The sequence below is a fragment of the Chiloscyllium plagiosum genome, chromosome 1 (genome assembly GCF_004010195.1).
Source record: "Chiloscyllium plagiosum isolate BGI_BamShark_2017 chromosome 1, ASM401019v2, whole genome shotgun sequence".
Lineage (NCBI taxonomy): Eukaryota > Metazoa > Chordata > Chondrichthyes > Orectolobiformes > Hemiscylliidae > Chiloscyllium > Chiloscyllium plagiosum.
In genome coordinates this window covers 56,506,917-56,530,912 of record NC_057710.1, presented here as the reverse complement: position 1 = coordinate 56,530,912, position 23,996 = coordinate 56,506,917, and the positions used below count along the sequence as shown (strand labels likewise).

General features: G+C 41.8%; 1 protein-coding gene across 3 annotated transcripts in view; it reads right to left on the bottom strand.

The window, feature by feature from the left end:
- Positions 1–23,996, bottom strand: part of LOC122548398 (probable E3 ubiquitin-protein ligase HERC1) — a 349,687-nt gene that overhangs the window by 306,551 nt on the left and 19,140 nt on the right. For all 3 annotated transcript variants that reach the window (XM_043687001.1, XM_043686981.1, XM_043686991.1), the window contains exons 2-3: positions 14,115–15,050; positions 13,158–13,253 (exon numbers count right to left, since the gene is read on the bottom strand). In XM_043687001.1, the coding sequence (XP_043542936.1) occupies positions 13,158–13,253; positions 14,115–15,035 (1,017 nt within the window). In that variant the 5' untranslated portion in view covers positions 15,036–15,050. The remainder of the gene's footprint in view (positions 1–13,157; positions 13,254–14,114; positions 15,051–23,996) is intronic.

Here is a 23,996-nt window from a genome sequence, read left to right as displayed (position 1 = left end):
GCAGAGAGCAGGTGAGAGCAACAAAACTGGTGGCATGAAATGCATCTACTTTAATGCAAGGGGTATAGTGTGTATGGCAGATGAACTTAGGGCTTGGATTGGTGACTGGGAGTATGATGTTATTGCAATCACAGAGACTTGGTTGAAGGAAGGGCATGATGATTGGCAATTAAATGTTCCAAAATATAGACATTTCAGACAGGACAGGGAGGGAAATAAAAAGGGGGGTGGAGTTGCATTGCTGGTCAAGGATATCACGGCTGTGCTAAAGGAGCACACTATGGAGGTCTTGGGTAGTGAGGCATTATGGGTGGAGCTGAGAAATAAGAAGGGTGCAGTCACACTGTTGGGTCTGTATTACAGGCCTCCCAACAGTGAGCGTGAGGTAGAAGAACAAATAGGTAAACAGATGATGGAAAGACATAGAGGCAATAGGGTAGTGGTGATGGGAGATTTTAATTTTCCCTACATTGACTGGGATACACTTAACGTCAGAGGTCTGGATGGAGTAGAATTTGTAAGAAGCATCCAGGAGAGATTTCTAGAGCACTATGTCAGTAGTCTGACAAGGGAAGGGGCCATATTGGACCTGGTACTGGGGAACGAGCCAGGACAGGTGGTAGAAGTTGCGGTGGGGGATTTCTTTGGGAACAGTGACAATTCTATAAGTCTTAGAATACTTGTAGATAAAGAAGAGAGTGGCCCTAAGGGAAGAGTGCTAAACTGGGCCTAGGCCAATTATAATCAAAATTAGGCAGGAGCTGGGAAATGTGGATTGGACACAGCTATTTGAGGGAAGTCCACATTTGAGATGTGGGAGGCTTTCAAAGATAGTGCAGGATAAGCATGTCCCATTGAAGGCAAAGGATAGGAAGGGCAAGATTCGTGAACCGTGGATGACAAGAGAAATTGTACGACTAGCCAAGAGGAAAAGGGAAGCGTACATAAGGTCTAGGCAGCTAAGAACAGAACAGGAAGAATATCGGAAGAATAGGACAAATCTTAAACAAGGAATCAAGTGGGCTAAAAGGGGTCATGAAATAGCTTTAGTGAGCAGAATTAAGGAGAATCCCAAAGCATTTTATTCCTATATAAGAAGCAAGCGGATAACTAGAGAAAGGATTGGTCCACTAAAGGATAACGAAGGAAGGCTGTGTGTCGAACCTGAGAGAATAGGTGAGATTCTGAATGAGTGAGATTCTGAACGAGTACTTTGCATCAGTGTTCACTGAGGAGAGGAACATGATGAATGTTGAGATTAGAGATAGAAGTTTGATTAGTCTGGATCACATAAGTAGGGAAGATGTGTTGGGTAGGCTAGAGGTTATTAAGGTGGACAAATCCCCAGGACTGGATGGGATCTATCCCAGGTTGCTGAGGGAGGTGAGGGGGGAAATAGCTGGAGCCCTGACAGATATCTTTGTGGCATCCTTAAACATAGGTGAGGTGCAGGAGGACTGGAGGGTTGCTCATGTTGTCCCCCTGTACAAGGAGGGTAGTATGAATATTCCGGGTAACTACAGAGCTGTGAGCCCTGACATCAGTGGTGGGAAAGTTGCTGGAGAAGGTACTGAGGGATAGGACCTATTTATATTTAGAAAAGAATGGGTGGTGTTCCACAGGGGTCAGTGTTGGGGCCACTGTTGTTTGTAATATACATAAATGATCTAGAAGAGGGCATTGTTGGTATGATCAGCAAGTCTGCAGATGACACAAAGATTGGTGGATTCGCAGAGAGCATAAGGGACTATCAGAGAATACATGAGGATATAGATAGACTGGAGAGTTGGACGGAAAAGTGGCAGATGGATTTCAATCCAGACAAATGTGAGGTGATGCATTTAGGAAAGACTAACTTTAGAGCGAATTATACAATGAATGGAAGAGCCTTGGGAAAGGTTGATGGGCAGAGAGATCTGAGAGTGCAGGTCCATTGTACCCTGAAGGTTGCTGCACAGGTGGATAGAGTGGTCAAGGAGGCATATAGTATGCTTGCCTTCATTGGACGAGGTATTGAGTATAAGAGCTGGCAAGTCATGTTAAGATTGTACATGACGTTGGTTCGGCCGCATTTAAAATACTGTGTACAGTTCTGGTCGCCACATTACCAAAAGGATGTGGACGCTTTGGAGAGGGTGCAGAGAGGTTTTACGAGGATGTTGCCTGGTATGGAAGGTGCTACTATGAAGAAAAGTTGAGTAGGTCAGGTTTATGTTCATTCGAAAAAAGGAGATTTAGAGGGGACCTGGGTTTTACGAGGATGTTGCCTGGTATGGAAGGTGCTAGCTATGAAGAAAAGTTGAGTAGGTCAGGTTTATGTTCATTCGAAAAAAGGAGATTTAGAGGGGACCTGATTGAGGTTTATAAAATCATGAAGGGTATAGACAGGGTGGATAGAGACAAGCATTTTCCCAGGGTGAAGGATTCAATAATGAGAGGTCATGCTTTCAAGGTGAGAGGTGGAACGTTTAAGTGGGATACCCACGACAAGTACTTCACAGAGGGTGGTGGACGTTTGGAACGCGTTGCCAGCAGAGGTGGTAGAGGCAGGCACGGTAGATTCACTTAAGATGCGTCTGGATAAATGCATGAGTAGGTGGGGAGTAGAGGGATACAGATACTTAGAAATTGACCGATAGGTTTAGACAGTACATTTGGATCAGTTCAGGCTTGGAAGGCCAAAAGACCTGTTCCTGGGCTGTAAATTTTCTTTGTTCTTTGTTTTCTTTTTTCCACCCTCCCTGTTCTTTTTAAACGTTCTAAACCCTGGAACATCAAGCTACCATTCCTGTCCCTGTGAAACCCAGGTCTCCGTAATGGCCGCAACATTGTAGCCCCAAGTACTGATCCATGCTCTAAGTTAGTCACTCTTATTTCGGACACTCCTTGCATGAAAGCAGACACACTTTAACTGATCCCTTTTATTCTTCGCGTGAGAATCCTTCCCGATTGATTCAATACATCCTGTCACTGCCCCATCTGCAACTGACCCCCTCTCAGACATGTGGCTCTGATTCCCACCCCCCCTGCCAAACTAGTTTAAACCCTCCTGAATCACACGAGCAAATCTCCCACCCAGGACATTTGTGCCCCTCCAGTTCAGGTGCAACCCGTCCTTCATGTACAGGTCCCACCGTCCCTGGAAGGTATCCCAGTGGTCTAGGTATCTGAAGCCCTCCCTCCTGCACAGCCCCGCAGCCACGTGTTAAGCTGTATTCGCTGACTGTTCCTCATCTCACTGTCTCATTGCACTGGTAACAAACCTGAGATCACTGCTCATGAATGGCAGTAAATAAAACAGTGAGAGTAACTCAGAATGTTCAGCAAATATACATTCCAAATAAATAAGATAAAAATTTTGCGAGAAAACTCCAACCACAGTTATTAACATTAAACAAGAGATTTAAAACATTATAAGGAATAGGAGTAAGCCTGAGAACTGGGAGATCTTTTTAAACCACCAAGGGTGACTAAAGGTTGATACAAAAGGGAAAAAAAAATTAAGGTAAAATTAACCAGGAACATTAGCACAGATTTGAAAACGTTTTATAACTATATAAAAATAACAGCAATTAAAATAAATGTCAGCCCATTACGGGCAGAGAAAGGATATTTCAGTTGAAATTAGGAAATGGCAGAGATGTTGAACAAATGTTTTGTGGCCTACATTTGAAGTGGAAGACCACAAATTACACACCCAAAACAAAGAGTAACCAAGGAGTATTGGAGAGCGAAGAACTTGAAGAAAATCATGTCAGCATAGAAAATGTATTAGAGAAACCTAAACTAATAGTTAACAATTTCACAGGACTTGATGACCTATAGGGGCTCTATCTAAAAGAGGTAGATAAGATTTGGTCAAAGTACTGGCTATGATTTACGAATCCTCTCCATTCTGGAGTAGCCCCAGTAAATTAATAGTAATTGTTCCATTGTTATGCAAGGAAGGAGGGAGTGTGAAAACACAACAATGGATCTATAAGGCTGATCGATCATCAGTTAGGGAAAATGGTAGAGCCGATAAGGAAGTCATGCAAGTGCACGTAAGATAATTACACATGAATCATGACAGTGAATAAGTGTTTCATGAATTCATTAGTTCATTGGGGAATGTAATTAGTAGAGTAAATAAAAGGTAATCAGTAAGTGTACAATATTTGGATTTCCTGAAGCTATTTTGTGTCACATGAAAGAGTGACATGCAAATACATGGCCCATGGAGTTGGGAATAGAGCATTAGCATTAGTTATCAGATAGAAAACAAAGAATGAGGATAAATGGAGCATTTTCAAGTTGGGAGGCAAAAATGGAGTGCTGCATCATTCAGTAATGGGCTGTCAGCAATTTACAATCTGTGCTAATCAAGAGTATAACATTTCGATTTGCTGATGACGCAAAGTGGGAATATAAGATAATGAGGACTTGTAACTAACTGAGCCATAGGCCAAAGAAATATAAATTGGGGAAGTACGAGATTATTCATTTACTTACAAGAATGCAATGACAAAATACTTCTGTAAAGGGTAGAAATCTTTTAAAATCTTGATATACTGAGTCTTGGGTGTAATCATTTGGGAACACAAAGTTTGCCAACAGGTGCATCAAGCAATTGGAAAGCTGAATGGTGCACTGACCTTTATTACTAGGGATTAGAAAGCAAGGTTGCTGCAATTAGGCAATGAGACTTTCATGAAAATAGGATTAGAATAGCTAGGTGGTTGGCACAGACTCAACGGGTTGAAGGGCCCATTTTCTGTATAGTGTACAGATTTGCTCTCCATATCAAAAGGAACAATGCACTTTCTTCAAAAGTGGTTCAGTGAGGGTTCATTAAATTGTTTCCTGGGATGATAGGGTTGGTCAATGATGAAAGGTTGAATAAATCAAGCCTATGTTCTCGACAGGCAGATTTGAGGGGCCAAATGACCTACCAATTCTCTTATTTCTTTTGAAACATACAAGAGTAGATACATATACAAGTACAGGCAGTAATTGGGAGTTATTGGAGTAGAGGTACTGTCATTAGACTAGTAATCTAGCGACCCAGGCTAATGCTCTGGGAACAGGGGTTAGAATTCCACAAGTGGTAAAAATTAATATTAATTAATAAATTTAGAATCTAAAATTAGTCTAATGTTGACCATTAAAACACTCAAGAAAATCCATGTTGTTCACTATTGCTCTCGAGGGAAAGAAGCCCAGCTATCCTTACTGGTCAAACCTATATTAACCTTTAACTGCCTTTTAAAATGGCTACAATTCCTTCCAATAGAAGGAATAAATCCACTCAGACTACCTACAAGGCACCAGAAATGACAACAGCAGACACAGCCGTGTTGACTGCACGAGATCCTACAAACCCTATCATTATGCCAAAATTGAGAGAGCTGTCCCATAGACCAATCAAACTAGACAGTCATTCTCATGGAATCAACTTGTAGACAAGATCAGACACCACCATTACTGAGTAGTATACAGTAGGAATGAGGTCGCCTGGGTACTCGATATCAGCTCTGGACCCCCATTAGCACACCTGGTCAAACATGGACAAGGAAATCCCCTGATCATAAATAACTGCGCATACCACACACATCGCAAAGCATTCGGGCTGATGAATTGATTCTCTGTCATGTTGAACACTACTGTAGGATTCACTGAAAGTGGTAACAGCACAGAATGTACTCTGGCTGGTGGAATGCAAAGTTCATTGCCAACAGAAGTTTGGCAAAATTACTGACCAAACCTGAAAGGCCATAGATGCTAAACTGAGCCCACAACTGATGGTGAGGGAACGAACATAAAAGGTAAAAGGTATTGATCTCATCCTCAGCCTACCTGTTGCAGATGCATCTCATATGAACCAACAGGAGGCAGAGTCATAGAGCACAGTAAAGGCCCGACGGCCCACTGGCTATGCCAGCCTACCTACAGTAAACTCACTTTGCAGGACTTGGCCCATGGCCCTGAATATCACAATATCTCAAGTGCTAAGGTTTCCTGCCTCTAATACCCTCCCAGGAAGTACATTCCAGATTCCTATTATCCTCTGGGTGAAAAAGATTTTCTTCAAATACCCTCTAAATCCATTGCCTTTCATTTTGAAATTATGTCTCCTCGTTACTAATCCATCAACAATGATGCTGCTTTGTATTTTAAAATAGCCCAAAAGAACTACAGGTGCTGGAATTCAGAAAGGAAAACAGAAATTGCTGGAAAAAGTCAGCAAGTTTTGTGGAGAGAAATCAGTAAAACGTTTAGGTCCACTGATCCTGTTTTGAAGGATCACTTAACCCAAAACATTAACTGATTTCTCTCCACAGATGCTACCAGGGCTTGCTGACTTTTTCCCAGCAATTTCTGTTTTTGTTTCCTATTCATCTTGTAGATGCTTCTCAATCAAGTCCCCCATCAGCCTTCTCTGCTTGAAAGAAAACAATCAGAGCCTTCCAGCCTCCCTTCATAGATAAAATTATTCAGCCAAAGCAACATCCTGGTAAATATTCGCTGCATCCCTTCCAGTGCAATCACACTGTACAAGTACACAGGCGACCATAACTGCACACAGTATTCCAACTGTAGCCTAACCAGAGTTCTGAACACCTCCAACATAACCACCACGTAATCTGAAACGACTGATAAAGGCAAGTGTCTTGTATGCTTTCTTAATTACCAATTACATGAGAATATAAGAATGAGAGTAGGCATAGGCAATTCAGCCCCTCATTATGGCCTCAACTCCCCGTAACCCTTCAACCCATTACTATTTTTAAAAGTTTCTCTCCTCGTTATATGTCCCATCATTCACACACACTTGAGTAGTGAATTCCACAGATTCAGAATCCCTTGAGAAGTAATTTCTCATTTCAGATTTAAACCTGCTACACATAATCCTAAAACGAAGGAGGATTGCTCTTGTTTTCGGAAGCCCCACACAAGGAAACATCTTTTGTATGTCTCTCCTTATCAATTATTTCAGTTATGTGTAAGAATAATAGGGTGGAGAGAGTAGGCAATTTTATCTTTCCAAACATAGATTGGAACTGCCATAGTGTTAAGGGTTTAGACGGAAAGGAATTTGTTAAGTGTGTACAAGAAAAATTTCTGATTCAGTAAATGGATGTACCTACTAGAGAAGGTGCAAAATTTGACCTACTCTTGGGAAATAAGGCAGGGCAGGTGACTGGGGTGTCACTGGGTGAGCACTTTGGGGCCTGAGACCATAATTCTATTAGTTTTAAAATAGTGATGGAAAAGGATAGACTAGATCTAAAAGTTGAATTTCTAAATTGCAGGAAGGCTAATTTTGATGGTATCAGGCAAGAACTTTCAAAAGCTGATTGGGGGCAGATACTTGCAGGTAAAGGGATGGCTAGAAAATGGAAAGCCTTCAGAAATGCAATAACCAGAGTCCAGAGACAGTATATTCCTGTCAGGGTGAAAGGAAAGGCTGGTAGATATAGGGAATGCTGTATGACAAGAGAAATTAAGGGTTTGATTAAGAAAAAGAAGGAAGCATATGCCAGGTATAGACAGGATAGATCGAGTGAATCCTGAGAAGAGTATAAAGGCAGTAGAGTTTCCCTCAGAGGGAAATCAGGAAGGCAAAAAGGGGACAGGAGATAGTTTTGGCAAATAGGGTTAAGGAGAATCCAAAGGATTTTTACAAATATATTTAAGGACAAAAGGGTAACTATGGAGACATTAGGGCCCCTTAAAGATCAGCAAGACGACCTTTGTGTGAAGACACAGTAGATGGGGGATATATTAATTGAGTATTCTGCATCAGTATTTACTGTGGAAATGTACATGGCAAATATAGAATGTGGGGAAATAATGACCACATTACAGAGGAGGAAACGCTGGATGTTTGAAATGCATAAAAGTGGGTGGATCCCCAGGACCTAAATTGGTGTACTCCAGAACTCTGTGGAAAGCTAGGGAAGTGATTGCAGAGTCTCTTGCTGAGATATTTGTATCGTCGATAGTCACAGGTGAGATGCCAGAACACTGGAGGTTGACTAATGTGGTGCCACTATTTAAGAAAGTTGGTAAGGACAAGCCAGGGAACTATACAGCGATGAGCCTGACATCAGTGGTGGGCAAGTTGTTGGAGGGAATCCTGAGGGACAGGATGTTCATATCGGAGGCTGAGGGGTGACCTTATAGAGGTTTACAAAATCATCAAGGGCATGGATAGGGTAAATAGGGAAAGTCTTTTCACTGTGGTCGGGGAGTCCAGAACTAGAGGGTATAGGTTTAGGGTGAGAGGGGAAAGATATAAAAAGAGACCTGCGGGGCAACTTTTTCAGACAGAGGGTGATACGTGTATGGAATGAGCTGCCAGAGGATGTGGTGGAGGCTGGTACAATTGAAACATTTAAGAGGCATTTGGATGGGTATATGAATAGGAATGGTCTGGAGGGATATGGGCCGGGTGCTGGCAGGTGGGACTAGATTGGGTTGGGATATCTGGTTGGCATGGATGGGTTGGAGTGAAGAGTCTGTTTCCATGCTGTACATCTCTATGACTCTATCTCTTCTTCCTTAGGTTGACGTTTTCTCATATTTCTATAACTTTTTCCTTGATATGAGGAATATAATCACTCGCGTGTTCAGAAATGGCCCCTTAAATATCAACCACTGTCTCCTAATCCATCCCTTAGTTTAATCTACCAATTCACTTGGCTAGTTCAGCTTTAATTTCTACATAGTTGTCTTTATTTAAGTTTTAGTCTTAGACCAATTCTACTCCTTTTCAAACTTGATATAAAATTCACATTGTGGTAACTGCTTCTTAGCTTCTTATGCAGTGTCATTTCAATGTGTTAATGTGCACAGCTGATTTTTCCTGTGATCTGTAGTGACAACTAGGTAATTCACTTACTGACATTTTTAATTATCTTGTATGGACCACTGAATCTTGTCTTCAGAAGTACTCCTTATAAATATGCTAATGCTTTGTGACTCACTTTGGAAAAAGTAACAAGGCATGGGGGTACTCAATGAATGGCAAGACCTAGGAAGCTCAGCGAAGCAGAGATCTTGGGGTGCTTGTCCACAGACCCCACTGTGGCTGGACAGATTAAAAGGTTAGGTGAAAAGGCAAAAATTTTGCTGATGAAGTTTAGTATGGATGAGTGTGAGATTATCCATTCTGGTAGAAAAACCACTTATTTAAATGTTGAAAAACTTCAGAGCGCTTTGCTGCAGAGGGATCTGGGTATCCTCATGGAAGAGTTGCAGAAAATATGAATGCAGCAGTTAACAAGAAAAGTAAATGAAATTTTGGTATTTATTGCTAAGGACCAACTCGTCCATGCCGAACAGATATTCCACCCCAATCTAGTCCCACCTACCAGCACCCGGCCCATATTCCTTCAAACCTTTCCAATCATATACCTCCAGATGCCTTTTAAATGTTGCTAGCACCCACCACTTCCTCTGGAAGCCCAATCCACACGCACACCACCTTCTGTGTGAAAACGTTGTCCCTTAAGTCTCTCTTTTAAACGTTTTCCCTCTCACCCTAAATCTATACCCTTTAGTTCTGGACTTCCCCACCCCAGGGAACAGAGACCTTGTCTATTTAATCTAACCATGTCCGTCTTGATTTTATAAACCTCCAAGATCAATACTCTGACCAATAAAAGGAAGCATATCAAACACCTTTTTCACTATCCTTTCTACCTGTGATTCCACTTTCAAGGAGCTATGAACCTGCACTCCAAGGTCTCTTTGTTCAGCAACACTCCCGAGGACCTTACTATTATGTGTATACGTCCTGCTAAGATTTGCTTTCCAAAAATGCAGCCAGTTCTGTATCCAAATGGCTAGTTCTCCCTGTATTCTGTGAGATCTAACCTTGCTAACATGGGGAACCTTGTCGTACGCCTTACTGAAGTCCATATAGAGGTAAAAACAATGACTGCAGATGCTGGAAACCAGATTCTGGATCAGTGGTGCTGGAAGAGCACAGCAATTCAGGCAGCATCCGAGGACAGGCAAAATCGACGTTTCGGGCAAAAGCCCTTCATCAGGAATTCCTGATGAAGGGCTTTTGCCCGAAACGTCGATTTTGCCTGTCCTCGGATGCTGCCTGATTTGCTGTGCTCTTCCAGCACCACTGATCCAGAATGAAGTCCATATAGATCACATCTACCCTCTGCCCTCATCAATCCTCTTCGTTACTTCCTCAAAAACTCAATCAAGTTTGTGAGACATGATTTCCCATGCACAAAACCATGTTGATTATCCCTAACCAGTCCATGCCTTTCCAAATACATGTACATCTTGTCCCTCAGGATTTCCTCCAACAACGGACAGGATTCCCTCCAACAACTTGCCCACCACCGACGTTAGGCTCACTGGTCTATAGTTTCCTGGCTTGATTTACCACCTTTCTCATAATTTCAGTAATAACCGCCAATCGGGAGGTAGAAGGGAAAGAGAAATTTTACAAAATTAGTAACGAGGGAAGCAAACTGTTGGAGCTGTGCGTTGACAAGACTCTGGCTCAGATGGACTTCATCCTAGGGACCCATCCTCAAGAAGGATCACTGGACCCAAAACACTAACTCTGCTTTCTTTCCACAGATGCTGCCAGACCTGAGTTTATCCAGCAATTTCTAACTTTGTGATTTCCTAAATCCACGCTTGTATCATTTATTTCTTCATCCTAGGGTTTTTGTTAATGCTAACTTTAATTTAAATTTACTAGGTCAAGAAAGGTTCCATTAGCAGCAAATATAACCCTTCTATTCAAGAAGGGTCATAAAAACAGAAACTATAGGCCAGTTAGCTTGACATTTCTTGCAAGGAAAGCATTAGAATCAATCATGAAAGACATTATAGCTGCACACTTCAAAAATAATGTATTTGGGAAGACACAGTCTGGTTTCATGACCGTGAAACCATATTTAATCTATTAAATAGACTTATTTGAAGAAGTAACATGGACTGTTGATCAAAAGGAGCCAATAAATGTTCTATACTTGGTTTTCCAGGAGGCATTTGATAAGATGTCACAACAAATGTAACTGTCAAAAATAAAAGCTCATGCTGTAGAGCATACCATATTAGTCTAGATAAAAGATTGGCTAACTGGCAGTAGCCAGAAAACAGTTATGCGTAGCAGGTTTTCTGTAATTGGCAGGATGTGATGAATGGAGTCCTGCAAGGGTTGGTGCTAGGTACTCCATCTTTTACAATTTACATCAATAACAACTTCAATATTCACTCTCTCCAGTACTGACTCATAATGGCAACAATGTGTACCATCTACATGATGCACTGCAACAATTCAACAAGGCTTCTTTGGCAACACTTTTCAAATCTGCAACCTCTATCACCTAGAAGGTTAAGAGCAGCAGATGCATGGCACCATCACCTGTAATTTCTCCTCCAACACACACATTATCCTGATTTAGAACTATATCTCTGTTCTGTCACTGCTGCTGGGTCAAAATCCAGGAACTCCCTCCTTAACAGCACTGAGCTTGTACCTACAGTATAGATTACAGTGATTCAAAGCAGCAACTCATGACCAACTTCTCAAGTGCAGTCACAGATGATCAATAAACATTCAGATAGTCAGTGATGCCCACATTCTGGGATTAATCTTAAAATTTCTGAAGGACCTTGACAGGTTAAACAGAGGTTATTTCTCCTAATCGTGGAATTTACAAGGAGGAAAGCTTTATGGATTGAGGTTGATTATTTAGAATTGAAAAGATTATTGGCTTCAATCAGAAATTTCTGAACTTATGGAATTCACTACCATGGAACTTTGCTCATGTTTGTGCTTAATTTCTTCAAAGCTGTAACCAAGATTTTGGTTTCTCAAGGAATTAAATGATATGGGGAGGAGGCATAAAAATTTGAGTTGAAGCAGAAGATCAAGAGAGATCACACTGAGTGGCAAACAAAATCAAAGGGCCAAACAGTCTGACCCTGCTCCAATCTTCGTATGTCTTGAGGAAGTTACTAAACTTGTATGTGAAGCTCAAACTTGTAGTTTTGTTTATTCATGGCCTTTTGACAACTCCACAATTAAAATTTTGCCACACATGCCTGAAAGTATTAAATTATTTGACTACTTTGAAATTTAATTAATGATTTGAAAATTATTGATAGTCAAAAGCAATGGTTAGTGAATAGACTTGGAAGGTAAAATAGACTACCTAGGAATGAATAAATTCAGCCAATGAGTTCTCAGTAAACCCAAGTACACAATGGACTGTACCATGAACTAATTAATCAGACACTGAAGGCTACACAGAATTTGGGGGATGAAAGAGCTCTCACTGCATCAATCTTCTCACTTTGCACTGCCACACTTAAGACACTTCCTCCAAAGGTATTAGTTTCCATTACATTTTGCCTGCCATGTGATAAGATTCCCACTATTTTTTCAACAACAATTATTGTTGCACAATTATCTGGATTTCAAGATTTCCATCTCCAAATTTTCAAGTATATATCATGGCTGAAATGAAAAGAAACTGTTCTCATTGGTGGATGGATCAACATCTACAGGACATTCATTTTAGACAAAAGTCAGAAAAATCTGGTTAGTTTACTCTCATACTCTATTTTTTTGCCTTTTAATCAACCTTTTCTTCTGAAGCAATGGCATGACGAGGTAAAATTTATTTGTGTTAAGATTAAGGTTCAGACTGCATTGTAGAATGTAAAATTTAAAAGTGGCACTTGTGTGGTATGATTATTATTTACTAGCTATCAGCACAAAATTGGGTGTTGTCCAGGGTAGAAAGTAGTAATCAGGAGGAAGTTTCCTTGCCTATGTTTGACATCATTCTGAGAGACCTCATAGGTCTAGAGTCAATACTAATGACACCTAGGGCACTTCCTTTCTGTATGCATGCAATTGTGTCATCAGCTCTGGTTGGTCTTTTTTTTCTGGTGGGACACGACATATCTAGGAATGCTAATTGTGGTGTTTGTGACATTGTTGTAAATGGCTTCCCTTTTGTGCGGTAATTGTTCTAGAACTCTAAGCCATCAAAAAACATAAAACTACTGACAATTAAAATTACCCATGTTAAATGAATATCTCTAAACAAATGATTGGGACAACATGCATCAATTTTGGATTATGTTGCCAATATATAAATTAAACACAAAAAGAAATGACAAACCTCTTCAAAAAGACAAATTGCTGCATTGGAAAGAGAACACATCCCATCTGGGGTCTTCTTGAGCTCTTGATTCTGTAGATTATCCACATATGCATTCTAGGAGTTAAAACACATCAAATAATCAGCATGTTTGGTCCTAAGCATTTTTTTTCCTTAGAAGAGTAGTGAACAGAAGTAAACAAATGAAGTGGGTAAAGTCAAACTACTTCTTTTACAACCTGAATTAGCAATGACAGTTTAGTACATGTGATTTTACTCTTAAAAAAGCACAAAATACTATAAGCCACATTTTCCCTAGTGAAAGCATTACATTTACATTCAGTGGGGAAGGGAGTACTAAAAGAAAGATGGAAAACATTGTGAAAAGAATGAAAATCAGAACAGGTGAATAGTAAAAACAGAAAAACGAGAAAATATGTCTCGTTCCCATTTCACCCTCTCTTCTGTTGCTTAGAATGTGAAAAGAAATATCTATAGCAAATCCCAGCAAGCAGATTTGATGAATATATTATTGTATTAAAACAAAGTCACAATTCAAATATGATGATTTGCTTTGTTTTGACTAACAAGATGTATACTCGCTTCAAACTTTTTTTAATGGAAAAACAGATGTACATTATCAGCAATAGCCTGTACTCAGTTCTTCAAATTCTTTAATTTGTTAATTTAAGGTGAATCTGTGCAAGAATCTTCTCTGCAGCTCAAATAAATTATTTAAGTGATTTTATATTTTTTTAAATTCCCAATTTAAGTAGTATACAGAAGAACAGAACTACAAAGGAGAAGAGGTACCAGTACAATGCGATTTGATTTTAATTTGTTTCTGGTGCAATCTTTGGTGATCATTTTATAATGAAGTAAAAGGAAACAATATATTTTACAAATCAGAACATCAAAATAGCAAATTAAGTGTTTACTTGCTAAGCAAAGTCTATCTTGGATAAATAAATCACTCACCGAACAATGCTTCAGTTGCTCCAGTGATTTTATAAAACAATCATATCCAATCATTCCTTCCTTTTCTGATGCATTAGCAGCAGCAGCTGAAGCAGCCAATGCCACTTCAATCCATTCAAGTAGAAACTTCAAAGATCCACGCTGAACTGCAAGACCCAGTAGTAGCTCTGAAGCCAATCTTTGACCTTGACTGTCAGCACCAGAACTGGGCATGGTCATCTTCTTTAAAAATGTCGTAACTTGTGCGAGGCAGTCCAAACCTACCTGTGGGATTTTACTTTCATTTGCTAGAGAAAGTGGAGGTAGAGAATTGATAATTGTGCAGGCTGTGCACAAAACATCATTACACAGGCTCAAACTTGGATCTAACTTTGACTGTTGCCAATTTTGTTGAATTAGTGCAAACAGTAGGCTTAGGCCAGTCTTAACTCCCATCTCAATTAAAACATCAGTACCCGTTTTTGTTCTTGTATTCCTGACCAACGCAGCATCCCCTGGATCTAATCTGGTGTCAGAACTCTGCCTTTGTACTTGACGCTCCGGTCTGAACCTATCATGATATTTGTTAGAAAGTGCATAAAATATTCTTTGAAGAGTCAGTAATCGCATGTGTAAGGCGACAGCAAAAGGTGAATTTCCAAAGACTGTTTTGGCCAAATTCTGTTGGCTGTTGAGTAGTGCAGAGAGATACTGCTCACGTTCTTCCACAGCTGAAGACTCATGTTCAAAATCTGGCAACCGAGGATCAATCAAATGTTGGGCCTGCTGGGATATCCCTACCACTTCTTTGTTATGGAGCAACTTTTCATACAATGCAGAAGCACCTTCCCTTGTTGCTGTAGATTCACTGTCTTCCAAGGCCCAGGAACTATTCAGATGTTCAAGCCACTTCAGTATTACATTTGTGGGACATGTAACCATTTTCTACTGTTGAATCTGGAGAAAAAGGAAAAAAAAACACACACATGACTCCTCTTATTCTCTGTACAGAACCTACAGAGTGAGGTCTAGGAACCTGCATAATTATTGTTATCCTTACAAGGATGGAAAAATCAAATGTTTAATTTTAAAAAGTCATGAACTCTATTTTAATTTGATTGAGAATACGCAAAAGCAAAACAGGTCGCTACCAAAATGCTCTATTCTGGTATTTATGCTCCATACCAGGCTTCTCCATCATTAAACGACCAGAGCAAGAGAAGATTATATGGACCATTAAACCTGTTCCACAATTCAATAAGATCATGGCTGATTGTGGAGACAATGCTACAATCCATTCTTACCTTTTCCCTTTGCACCCCAAAACTCTTGATTCTTTTATCAGTTAAAAATCATTAACTCAGTCTTGAATATATTCTGTGACTCAGGTATCAGTGCTTTCTGCAGAAGAGAATGTCAAAGACTAACTAGGAGGAAGTGAGGACTGCAGATGCTGGAGATCAGAGTCGAAGAGTGTGGCGCATCCGAGAAGGAGAGTCATAAACTCTTCATCAGGAATGGCGGGGTGGACCAAGGGGGCTGAGAGATAAATGGGTGGGGATGGAGGAGAAAGGTAGCTGTGAATGCGATAAGTAGATGAAGCTGGGGGGGGGGGGGTGAAGGTGATAGGTTGGAGAGAAGGGTGGAGTGGGTAAATAGGATGGACAGTTCAAGAGGGCAGTGCCGAGATCGAAGGTTGGATCTGGGAGAAGGTGGGGGGAGGGAAAATGGGGAAACTGGTGAAATCCACATTGATCCAGTGTGGTTGGAAGGCTGCAAGGCAGAAGATGAGGCATTCTTCCTCTAAGTGTCAAGTGGCTAGAGTTTGGTGATGGAGGTGGCCCAGGACTTGCATATCCTTGGCGGAGTGGGAGATTGGGATTGAAGTGTTTGGCCACAGCACGGTAGGGTTGTTTAGTGCGTGTCCCAGAGATGTTCTCTGAAATGTTCCACAAGTTGGCGTCCTGTCTCCAATGTAGAGGAGACCACATTGAGAGCAATGGATATAGTAGATGACTTTGTGGAAGTACAGGTAAATCTCTGAGGGATGTGGAAGGATCCTTTGGGGCCTTGGGTGGAGGTGAGGGGGGAGGTGTGGGTGCAGGTTTGGCATTTGTTGCAGCGGCAGGGGAAAGTGCTGGGAGTGGGGGGTTGGGCTGTTTTGGGGTGTGGACCTAACAAGGGAGTCGCTGAGAGGATGGTCTCTCCGGAACGTAGATAGGGGCGGGGGAGTGAAATGTATCCCTGGTAGTGGGGTCTGTAGGTGACGGAAATGGCAGAGGATGATGCGTTGTATCCTGAAGTTGGTGGGGTGGAAGGTGAGGACCAGAGGGTTTCTGTCCTTGTTGCAATTGGAGAGGTGGGGTTCAAGGGCAAAGGTGTGAGAAGTGGAGGAGATACACTGGAGGGCGTCGACCACATAGGGAGGAAATTGTAGTCTTTGAAGGAGGCGGCCATCTGGGATGTTCCACGGTGGAATTGGTCCTCCTGAGAGAAGATGCGGTGGAGGCAGAGAATAAGGGATAGCTTTTTTTTTCACAGGAGGCAGGGTGGGAGGAGGTGTAAATCAAGTAGCCGTGGGTGCATAGTAAATGTCCGTGTTGAGTCGGTCTTTGGAGATGGAAGGGGAGAGAGGTGTCCGAGATGGTCCAGGTGAGCTTGAGGGCAGGGTGGATGGTGTTTGTGAAGTTGATGAACTATTCACATCTATCTGCCATGGCAAAAGCCTCCAAACCGTCCATTTCTTCCTCTCCCATCAACCTAACCAGTACTCTTCCACTGACGCTCTCATTCGAATGGCTGAACTGGTCAAAGAGTCATAGAGATATACAGCACGGAAACAGGCCCTTTGGTCTAACTCGTCCATGTCGACAGATATCCCAACCCAATCTGGTCCCTTTTATATCTTACCCCTCTCATACTAAACTTATGCCCTCTAGTTCTGGACGCACCCACCACAGGGAAAAGACCTTATCTATTTATCCTATCCATGCCCTTCATAATTTATAAACATCGACAAGGTCACCCCTCATGCTCTGATGCTGCAGGGAAAACAGCACAGCCTATGCAACCTTTCCAGATAGCTGAAATCCTCCAACCCTGGCAACATCCTTGTAAATCTTTTCTGAAACCTTTCATGTTTTACAACACCCTTCCTATAGGGAGGAGACCATAATTGCACGCAACATTCCAAAAGTGACCTAATCAATGTCCTGTATGGCCGCAACATGACTTCCCAACTCCTGTACTCAATACTCTGACCAATAAAGGAAAGCATACCAAACGCCACCTTCACTATCCTATCTACCTGCGACTCCACTTTCAAGGAGCTATGAACCTGCACTCCAAGGTCTCTTTGTTCAATAACACTCCCTAGGACCTTACCATTAAGTGTATAAGTCCTGCTAAGATTGGCTTTCCCAAAATGCAGCACCTCACATTTATCTAAACGCAACCCCATCTGCCACTTCTCAGCCCATTGGCCCATCTGATCAAGATCCAATTGTAATCTGAGGTAACCTTCTTCACTGTCCACTACACCTCCAGTTTTGGTGTCATCTGCAAACTTAGTAACTATACCCGTTATGCTCACATCTAAATCATTTATTTAAATGCCAAAAAGTAGTGGATCCAGCAGTGATCCTTGTGGCACTCCACTGGTCACAGGCCTCTGTTCTGAAAACCAACCCTCCACCACCACCCTCTTTCTTCTACTTTTGATCCATTTCTGTATCCAAATGGCTAGTTTTCCCTGTATTCCATGAGATCTAACCTTGCGAACCAATCTCCTATGGGGAACGTGCCGAACGCCTTACTGAAGTCCATATGGATCATGTCGAACGCTGTGCCCTCATTAATCCTCTTTGATGTCCTCAGGAGAAAGTAAGGAGTGCAGGTGCTGGGAGATCAGAGCTTAAAAATGTGTTGCTGGAAAAGCGCAGCAGGTCAGGCAGCATCAAAGGAGAAGGAGAATCGACGTTTCGGGCATAAGCCCCTTTGATGCTGCCTGACCTGCTGCGCTTTTCCAGCAACACATTTTTAAGCTCTGATCTCCAGCATCTGCAGTCCTCACTTTCTCCTAGCTGGGAGATCAGAGTCGAGCAGTGTGGTGCTCGAAAAACACAGCAGGTCAGGCAGCATCCAAGGAGCAGGAGAATCAACATTTCAGGCATAAGCCTTTCAGCAGGATTGAGCTTTGTGGGCTGGGGTCTGAGAGATAAATGAGAGTGGGTGGGGCTGGGGGGTGGTAGCTGAGAATTTGCCTATTGCATTCTCAGCTACCCTCCACCACCCCCTTCCAGCTCCACCTCTCTCCTATTTATCTCTCTGACCCCAGCCCAATTTCTCCCTCGAATCCTCCCACTTCCTCCAGACCACAGGGGTATCCCTGGGCACCCACATGGGCCCCAGCTTTGACTGTCATTCTCCACGTTTTCCTCCACTACATCAATGACTATATTGGCACCATCTCATACTCCCATAAGGAGGTTGAACAGTTCATCAACTTCATGAACACCTTCCACCCTGCCCTCAAGTTCACCTGGACCATCTTGGACACCTCCTTTCCCTTTTTGGGCCTCTCCATCTCCTATTCAGGCGACCGACTCACCACTGACATCTACTTCAAACCCACCAACACTCTCAGCTACCTAGTCTACACTTCCTCCCAGCCTGCCTCCTGTCAAAACACGATCCTTTATTCCCAATTCCTCCGCCTCCACTGCATCTGCCCACAGGAGGAGCAATTCTACCATAGAACATCCCAGATGACCTCCTTATTTAAAGACTACAATTTCTCCTCCCAAGTAGTTGATGCCCTCCAGTGCATCTCCTCCAATTCCCACACCTTTGCCCCTGAATTCCATCCCTCCAATTGCAACAAGGACAGAAAGCCCCTGGTCCTTACCTTCCACCTCACCAACCACAGGATACATCACCATTTCTGCCATGTACAAACAGACCTCATCACCAGGGATATATTTCACTCCCCATCCCTATATGCATTCCAGAGATTATTCCCTCTGCAACTCCCTTGTTAGGTCCACAGACCCCACCAACCCACCTTCGATTCCTGGCATCTTTCCCGGCCACTGCAGGAAGTGCAAAATCTACAGCCCCACCTCCCCATGCACCTCTGAGCAAGGTCCAAAGGATCCTTCCATGTGTGACAGACATTTACCTGTACTCCGACACATGTCACCTACAGTGTCCGTTGCTCTCAATGTGGTCTCCTCTGCACTGGGGAGATAGGACACTAACTTGCATCTGAGACACACACACACTAAACAACCCCACTGCCCTGTGGCGAAAACTTCAACTCCCTCTCCCACTACACCAAGGACATACATGCAAGTCCTGAACTTCCTCCACTGGCAAACTCTAGGCACCCAACGCCTGGAGGAAGAATGCCTCATTTTGCCTTGGGACCCTCCAACTACACGGGATCAATGTGGATTTCACCAGTTTCCCTATTCCTCCCCTCCCACCTTATCCCAGTTCCAACCTTCCGACTCGGCACTCCCATCTTGAACTGTCCTACCTGTCCATCTTCCATTGCACCTATCCGCTCCAGCCTCCTCTTCGACCGATCACCTTCACCCCCATCTTCATCTACTTATTGCATTCACAGCCACCTTCCCACCTCCCTCATGTCCCAACCTCCTCAGGCCACCCCACCCCTCCATTCCTGATGGAGAGCTTATGCTCAAAAAGTCGACTCTCCTGTCAAACACTAACTGTGACCAGAGAGGAAATTCCTCCTTGTTTGTCTTAAATGTGATAGCCCTTATTTTTAAATTGTGCACACATAGTTCCTCCATGAAAATGATGTTCCTCCTCAACATTGTCTCAGCTGCCCGATCAAAACCCTTTAGAATTTTGCATATTCAAATAAAATCACCTCTCATTCTTTTCAACTCGCTTACAGACCCTCGCTTAATCTTTCATCATAACACAATCCCCTTCATCTTAGCCTGGTGAACCTGCTCTGACTATTTCCTCAAGTAAGTAGATTAAGACAGTTCGCAGTACTTCAGGCACAGTAGCACCGGTATGATACTCTACTTTTGTACTCCATCCCACTGCAACAAAGGCTAACATCAAAACTTTGTAATTACTTTCTGTATTGGTCACCATCTGTCATGGTGGGATTCAAGCTGATGTCCTCAGAACATAAGCCTGAGGTTCAGGGTGACTCATAGTGATATTACTACTACGCTACTGCAGTCCCACTTAAACCAATGACCTTTTGCAGACTCTTTGTATCCTGCTCACGTGTTTTGTGTGGTACCTTTTTGAATGCTGCTTGGAAATTCAAACACACTACACTACATCTACTGGTTCCCCTTCATCAACTCTGTTACATCCTCAGACAACTTTGATGAATTTGTTAAATATAATTTCTCTTCCATGAAACATGTTCACTCTGACTGTGTTATGATTTTATAAATGTCCTGCTATTTTTTCCTTACTAATGTATTACAGTTTTGCCAAATGATGGTCAGTGCAACTGATCTATATAGCTTCCTACTTTCTGTTTCCCCACTGTCTCGAAAAGAGGTGTCACATTTCTGGTTTTCCAAGCACTGCAACCTTTTCAGAGTCTAGGGAATTTTAGAAGATATACAACCAATATATCCACTGTTCCTGTAGCCACATATTTTAAGACCCTAGGATGCAGGCTATCGTGTAAAAGGGATTTGTCAGTCTGTAGTTCCATTAGCATTCATTGTAGCTTCTCTTTAGTAATTATGATTGTTTTAAATTCCTCCCTCCTTATGCCTCAGTTTTCTATTATTTTCACAATGTTTTTTGATACTCTAAACAAAAGTACATCCCATTAAAAAAGAAAGACTCACAAAAAGAATGAAGTATCCCAGGACATTAAGAATTGTCTTAAAGTAAAAGATGCACAATGGTATAAGGATTGCTAGTAGGCAAAAGGTTTGGAAAATTTTCAAAACCAGAAAGAGATGAAAAAGAAACAAGAGGAAGAAAATGAGCATTTGAGAAAACTAGCCATTTCCTGGCTTCCAATGATCAATTCACTAGTCTCGACATCACATTTGCTGAGCTTATCCTTTTCATATGCCTATAGAAGTGTTTATTGTCTTTTCTTACTATTTTTCCAGGAAGGAAGGAGGAAGATATATGCTGAGAGTTGCAAAGCAAGGCTACAGTACTGAGTCGAGAGTGTGGTGCTGGAAAAACACAGCAGGTTAGGCAGCAGGAAAATGGATATTTCGGGCATAAGCCCTTCATCCTGAATGAGTATTATGCATCAATGTTTATCAAGAAAAATTATGCTGAGAAAATACCATCAGAAACAGAAATGGTAAAGGTGACAGATGGGGTGAAAATTCAAATCAAAGTATATTCCCTCAAATGGGGAGGCAAAACAAACAAATCCAGCGTTCCCTGAATGAAAAAAGGTAGAAATTGATATTAGGAAGAATAAGTATGCTTATGACAGGTGTTAAGACAAGAAATACAATTGAGAACAAACAGAATTACTGAAAGTTTAGGAGAGGAGATGACAAAGCAAATAAGGTCAGTGCAATAAGTATAGGAGTTACTAGGAGCTGCCAGCCTGAGAAGGACCCTTTTATTCCCATTCTCTACAGGATTTACAAGGATGCGACCAGGATTGGAGAGTCTGAGCTACACGGAAAAGCTAAGTAGGCTGGGGCTATTTTCGTTGAAGCTTTGGAGGCTGAGGAGTGACTGTGTGAGTAGCCGAGGTCTTTTCCCCAGGATGGCAGTCCAAACTCGAGGGCATAGATTTAAGGTGAGAGGGGAAAGATTTAAGAGTGACCTATGGGGCAGTCTTTACACACAGAGGGTGGTACGAGGATGAAATGAGTCACCAGAGGAAATGATGGAGGCTGGTACAATTACAACATTATAAAAAGGCATCTTGATGGGTATACGAATAGGAAGAGTTTAGAGAGATATGGGTCATATGCTGGCAAATGGAACTAGGTTTATTTAGGATGTCTAGTCAGCATTGGACCAGAAGGTATGTGTTCGTGCCGTACATCACTATGACTCTATAAGAGAAACAAAGAAATGGAGAAAAGGCTAGCAGCTAATAAAAAGGAGTCCCAAATCCTTCCATGGTTCATTAGAACTTGGCCCAATAGCAAGGCCAATGTTTCAAGCATTCCAAGTAAACTCTGAAATCACAAAATCCACACACTGCAAAGAAATCAGCCAGGTGCTAATGATATTAGTGCAATGTAAAAGACAACAGATATTCTGCACAGACACTCCCAACAACTTATTCACCTAAAGTTTTGCCCAGACAGAAAGGGACCAGGTCTTGCTAGACAAAAAGTAACAGTAGTATGCCATCTAAATGTTTACTCATGTTTCAAACTATTAAGTCCATCTCTATGATTGGCCAGAACTATAGAAAGTTCCAGAAAACCATCTAAAAGATATGAAAACAGAGTTCACCTGCAGATCCCTCTCTAGGAACCATTCTTGGAATCATCTGAGGCTATGGTGGTCTCTTCAGAAGGCAGATGGCAAAGACCAACTGACCATACAGAAAGAGAGAGGAGGAAAGCAGCTTCACACACACCCAGGGACCGAGCTACAGAAAAAGCAATTGCATAAAATTACAAGAGACTCAGGAAATGTTGTAACCTTAAAGGGCTAAATAGGCTTCCGGGTAGTATGATAAAATTATTGTAATTTTATTCCTAATAAAGTGGGATTATTTTGCTTTGGTACCAGCCAGTGTTCATATTGATTTGACTGCTTTGGTATTGTGGGACACCTGGGCAAATTCATTCATAATATTCTGGTCAGATTAGTCTGCAACTTGCTTAAATTGTAACAGACAAAATAATAAACAAGTGTTTATGGGTGAGTAGTGCTGATTAAAAACTAAATTGGGATTTACATGGAGTTAGGGGCATGGCTGAGATGTTAAATGAATGGTCTATAATTAAAACAGTCAGTTTAACTTCAGTGGTGGAGAAACTTCTAGAAACACTTATTCTGACTAGAATTAGCAGGCACAAGGAAAAAGCTGGGTTGATTAGGAAGAGTCAGCATGGATTTCTAAGGGGAAATTATCGGAGATTTTTCTGAAAAGAGGTAACATAAAGGCTCTGTAGTAGAAAGACAGCCCCCAGGTTGCGAACAGGTTCCTTTGAATCCGTGCACAAGTCAACTTGCATTCAAGTCAACACCCAATGCTGGCCAATATAGTCATTTAAAGTACAGGAAATGTTTATATATTGATACTTTAAAATTAGACCTCTGTGTGGGATTGTGTTTGCAAGTTGCATGTTTGTAAATTGGGGACTCCCTGATCATGGATTTCCTGAAGGCATTTGATACATAGAAACATAGAAAATGTGAATAGGAGTAGACTATGCAGCCCTTCATGCCTGTCCCACCATTTAATAACAGCATGGCTGATCATCTAACTCTGTACTCTGTTCCCACTTTTGCCCTATACTCTCTGATCCCTTTAGTCCTAAGAAATATATCTACCTGCTTCTTAAAAATATTCTTGAACATTTTCTGTGGCAGTGCCACACAACAGACTTGAGGAAAATTATAGGTCGTTATGTAAAAGGCAAAGTAGCAACCTGGATATAATATTGGTTTAGTGACAAATAACAGAGAATGATGGTAAATAGATATTCTTACAGCTGGAGGAAGGTTTATAGAGGAGTTTGTAAAGGTCAAGTTGAGGGAAAGGGCAAATACATGGCAGAATGAAGTATAATTTGGATATTATTATCTATATTATATATTACCATTATCTGGTGCAGTGAGACCTAGGTGGCCTCATACACCAGTCACTGGTAGTAAGCATATAGGTGCAGCAGCTGGTGAAGACAGCAAATGATAGGTTGGCTTCATTGCAGGAATAAAGTGCAGGAG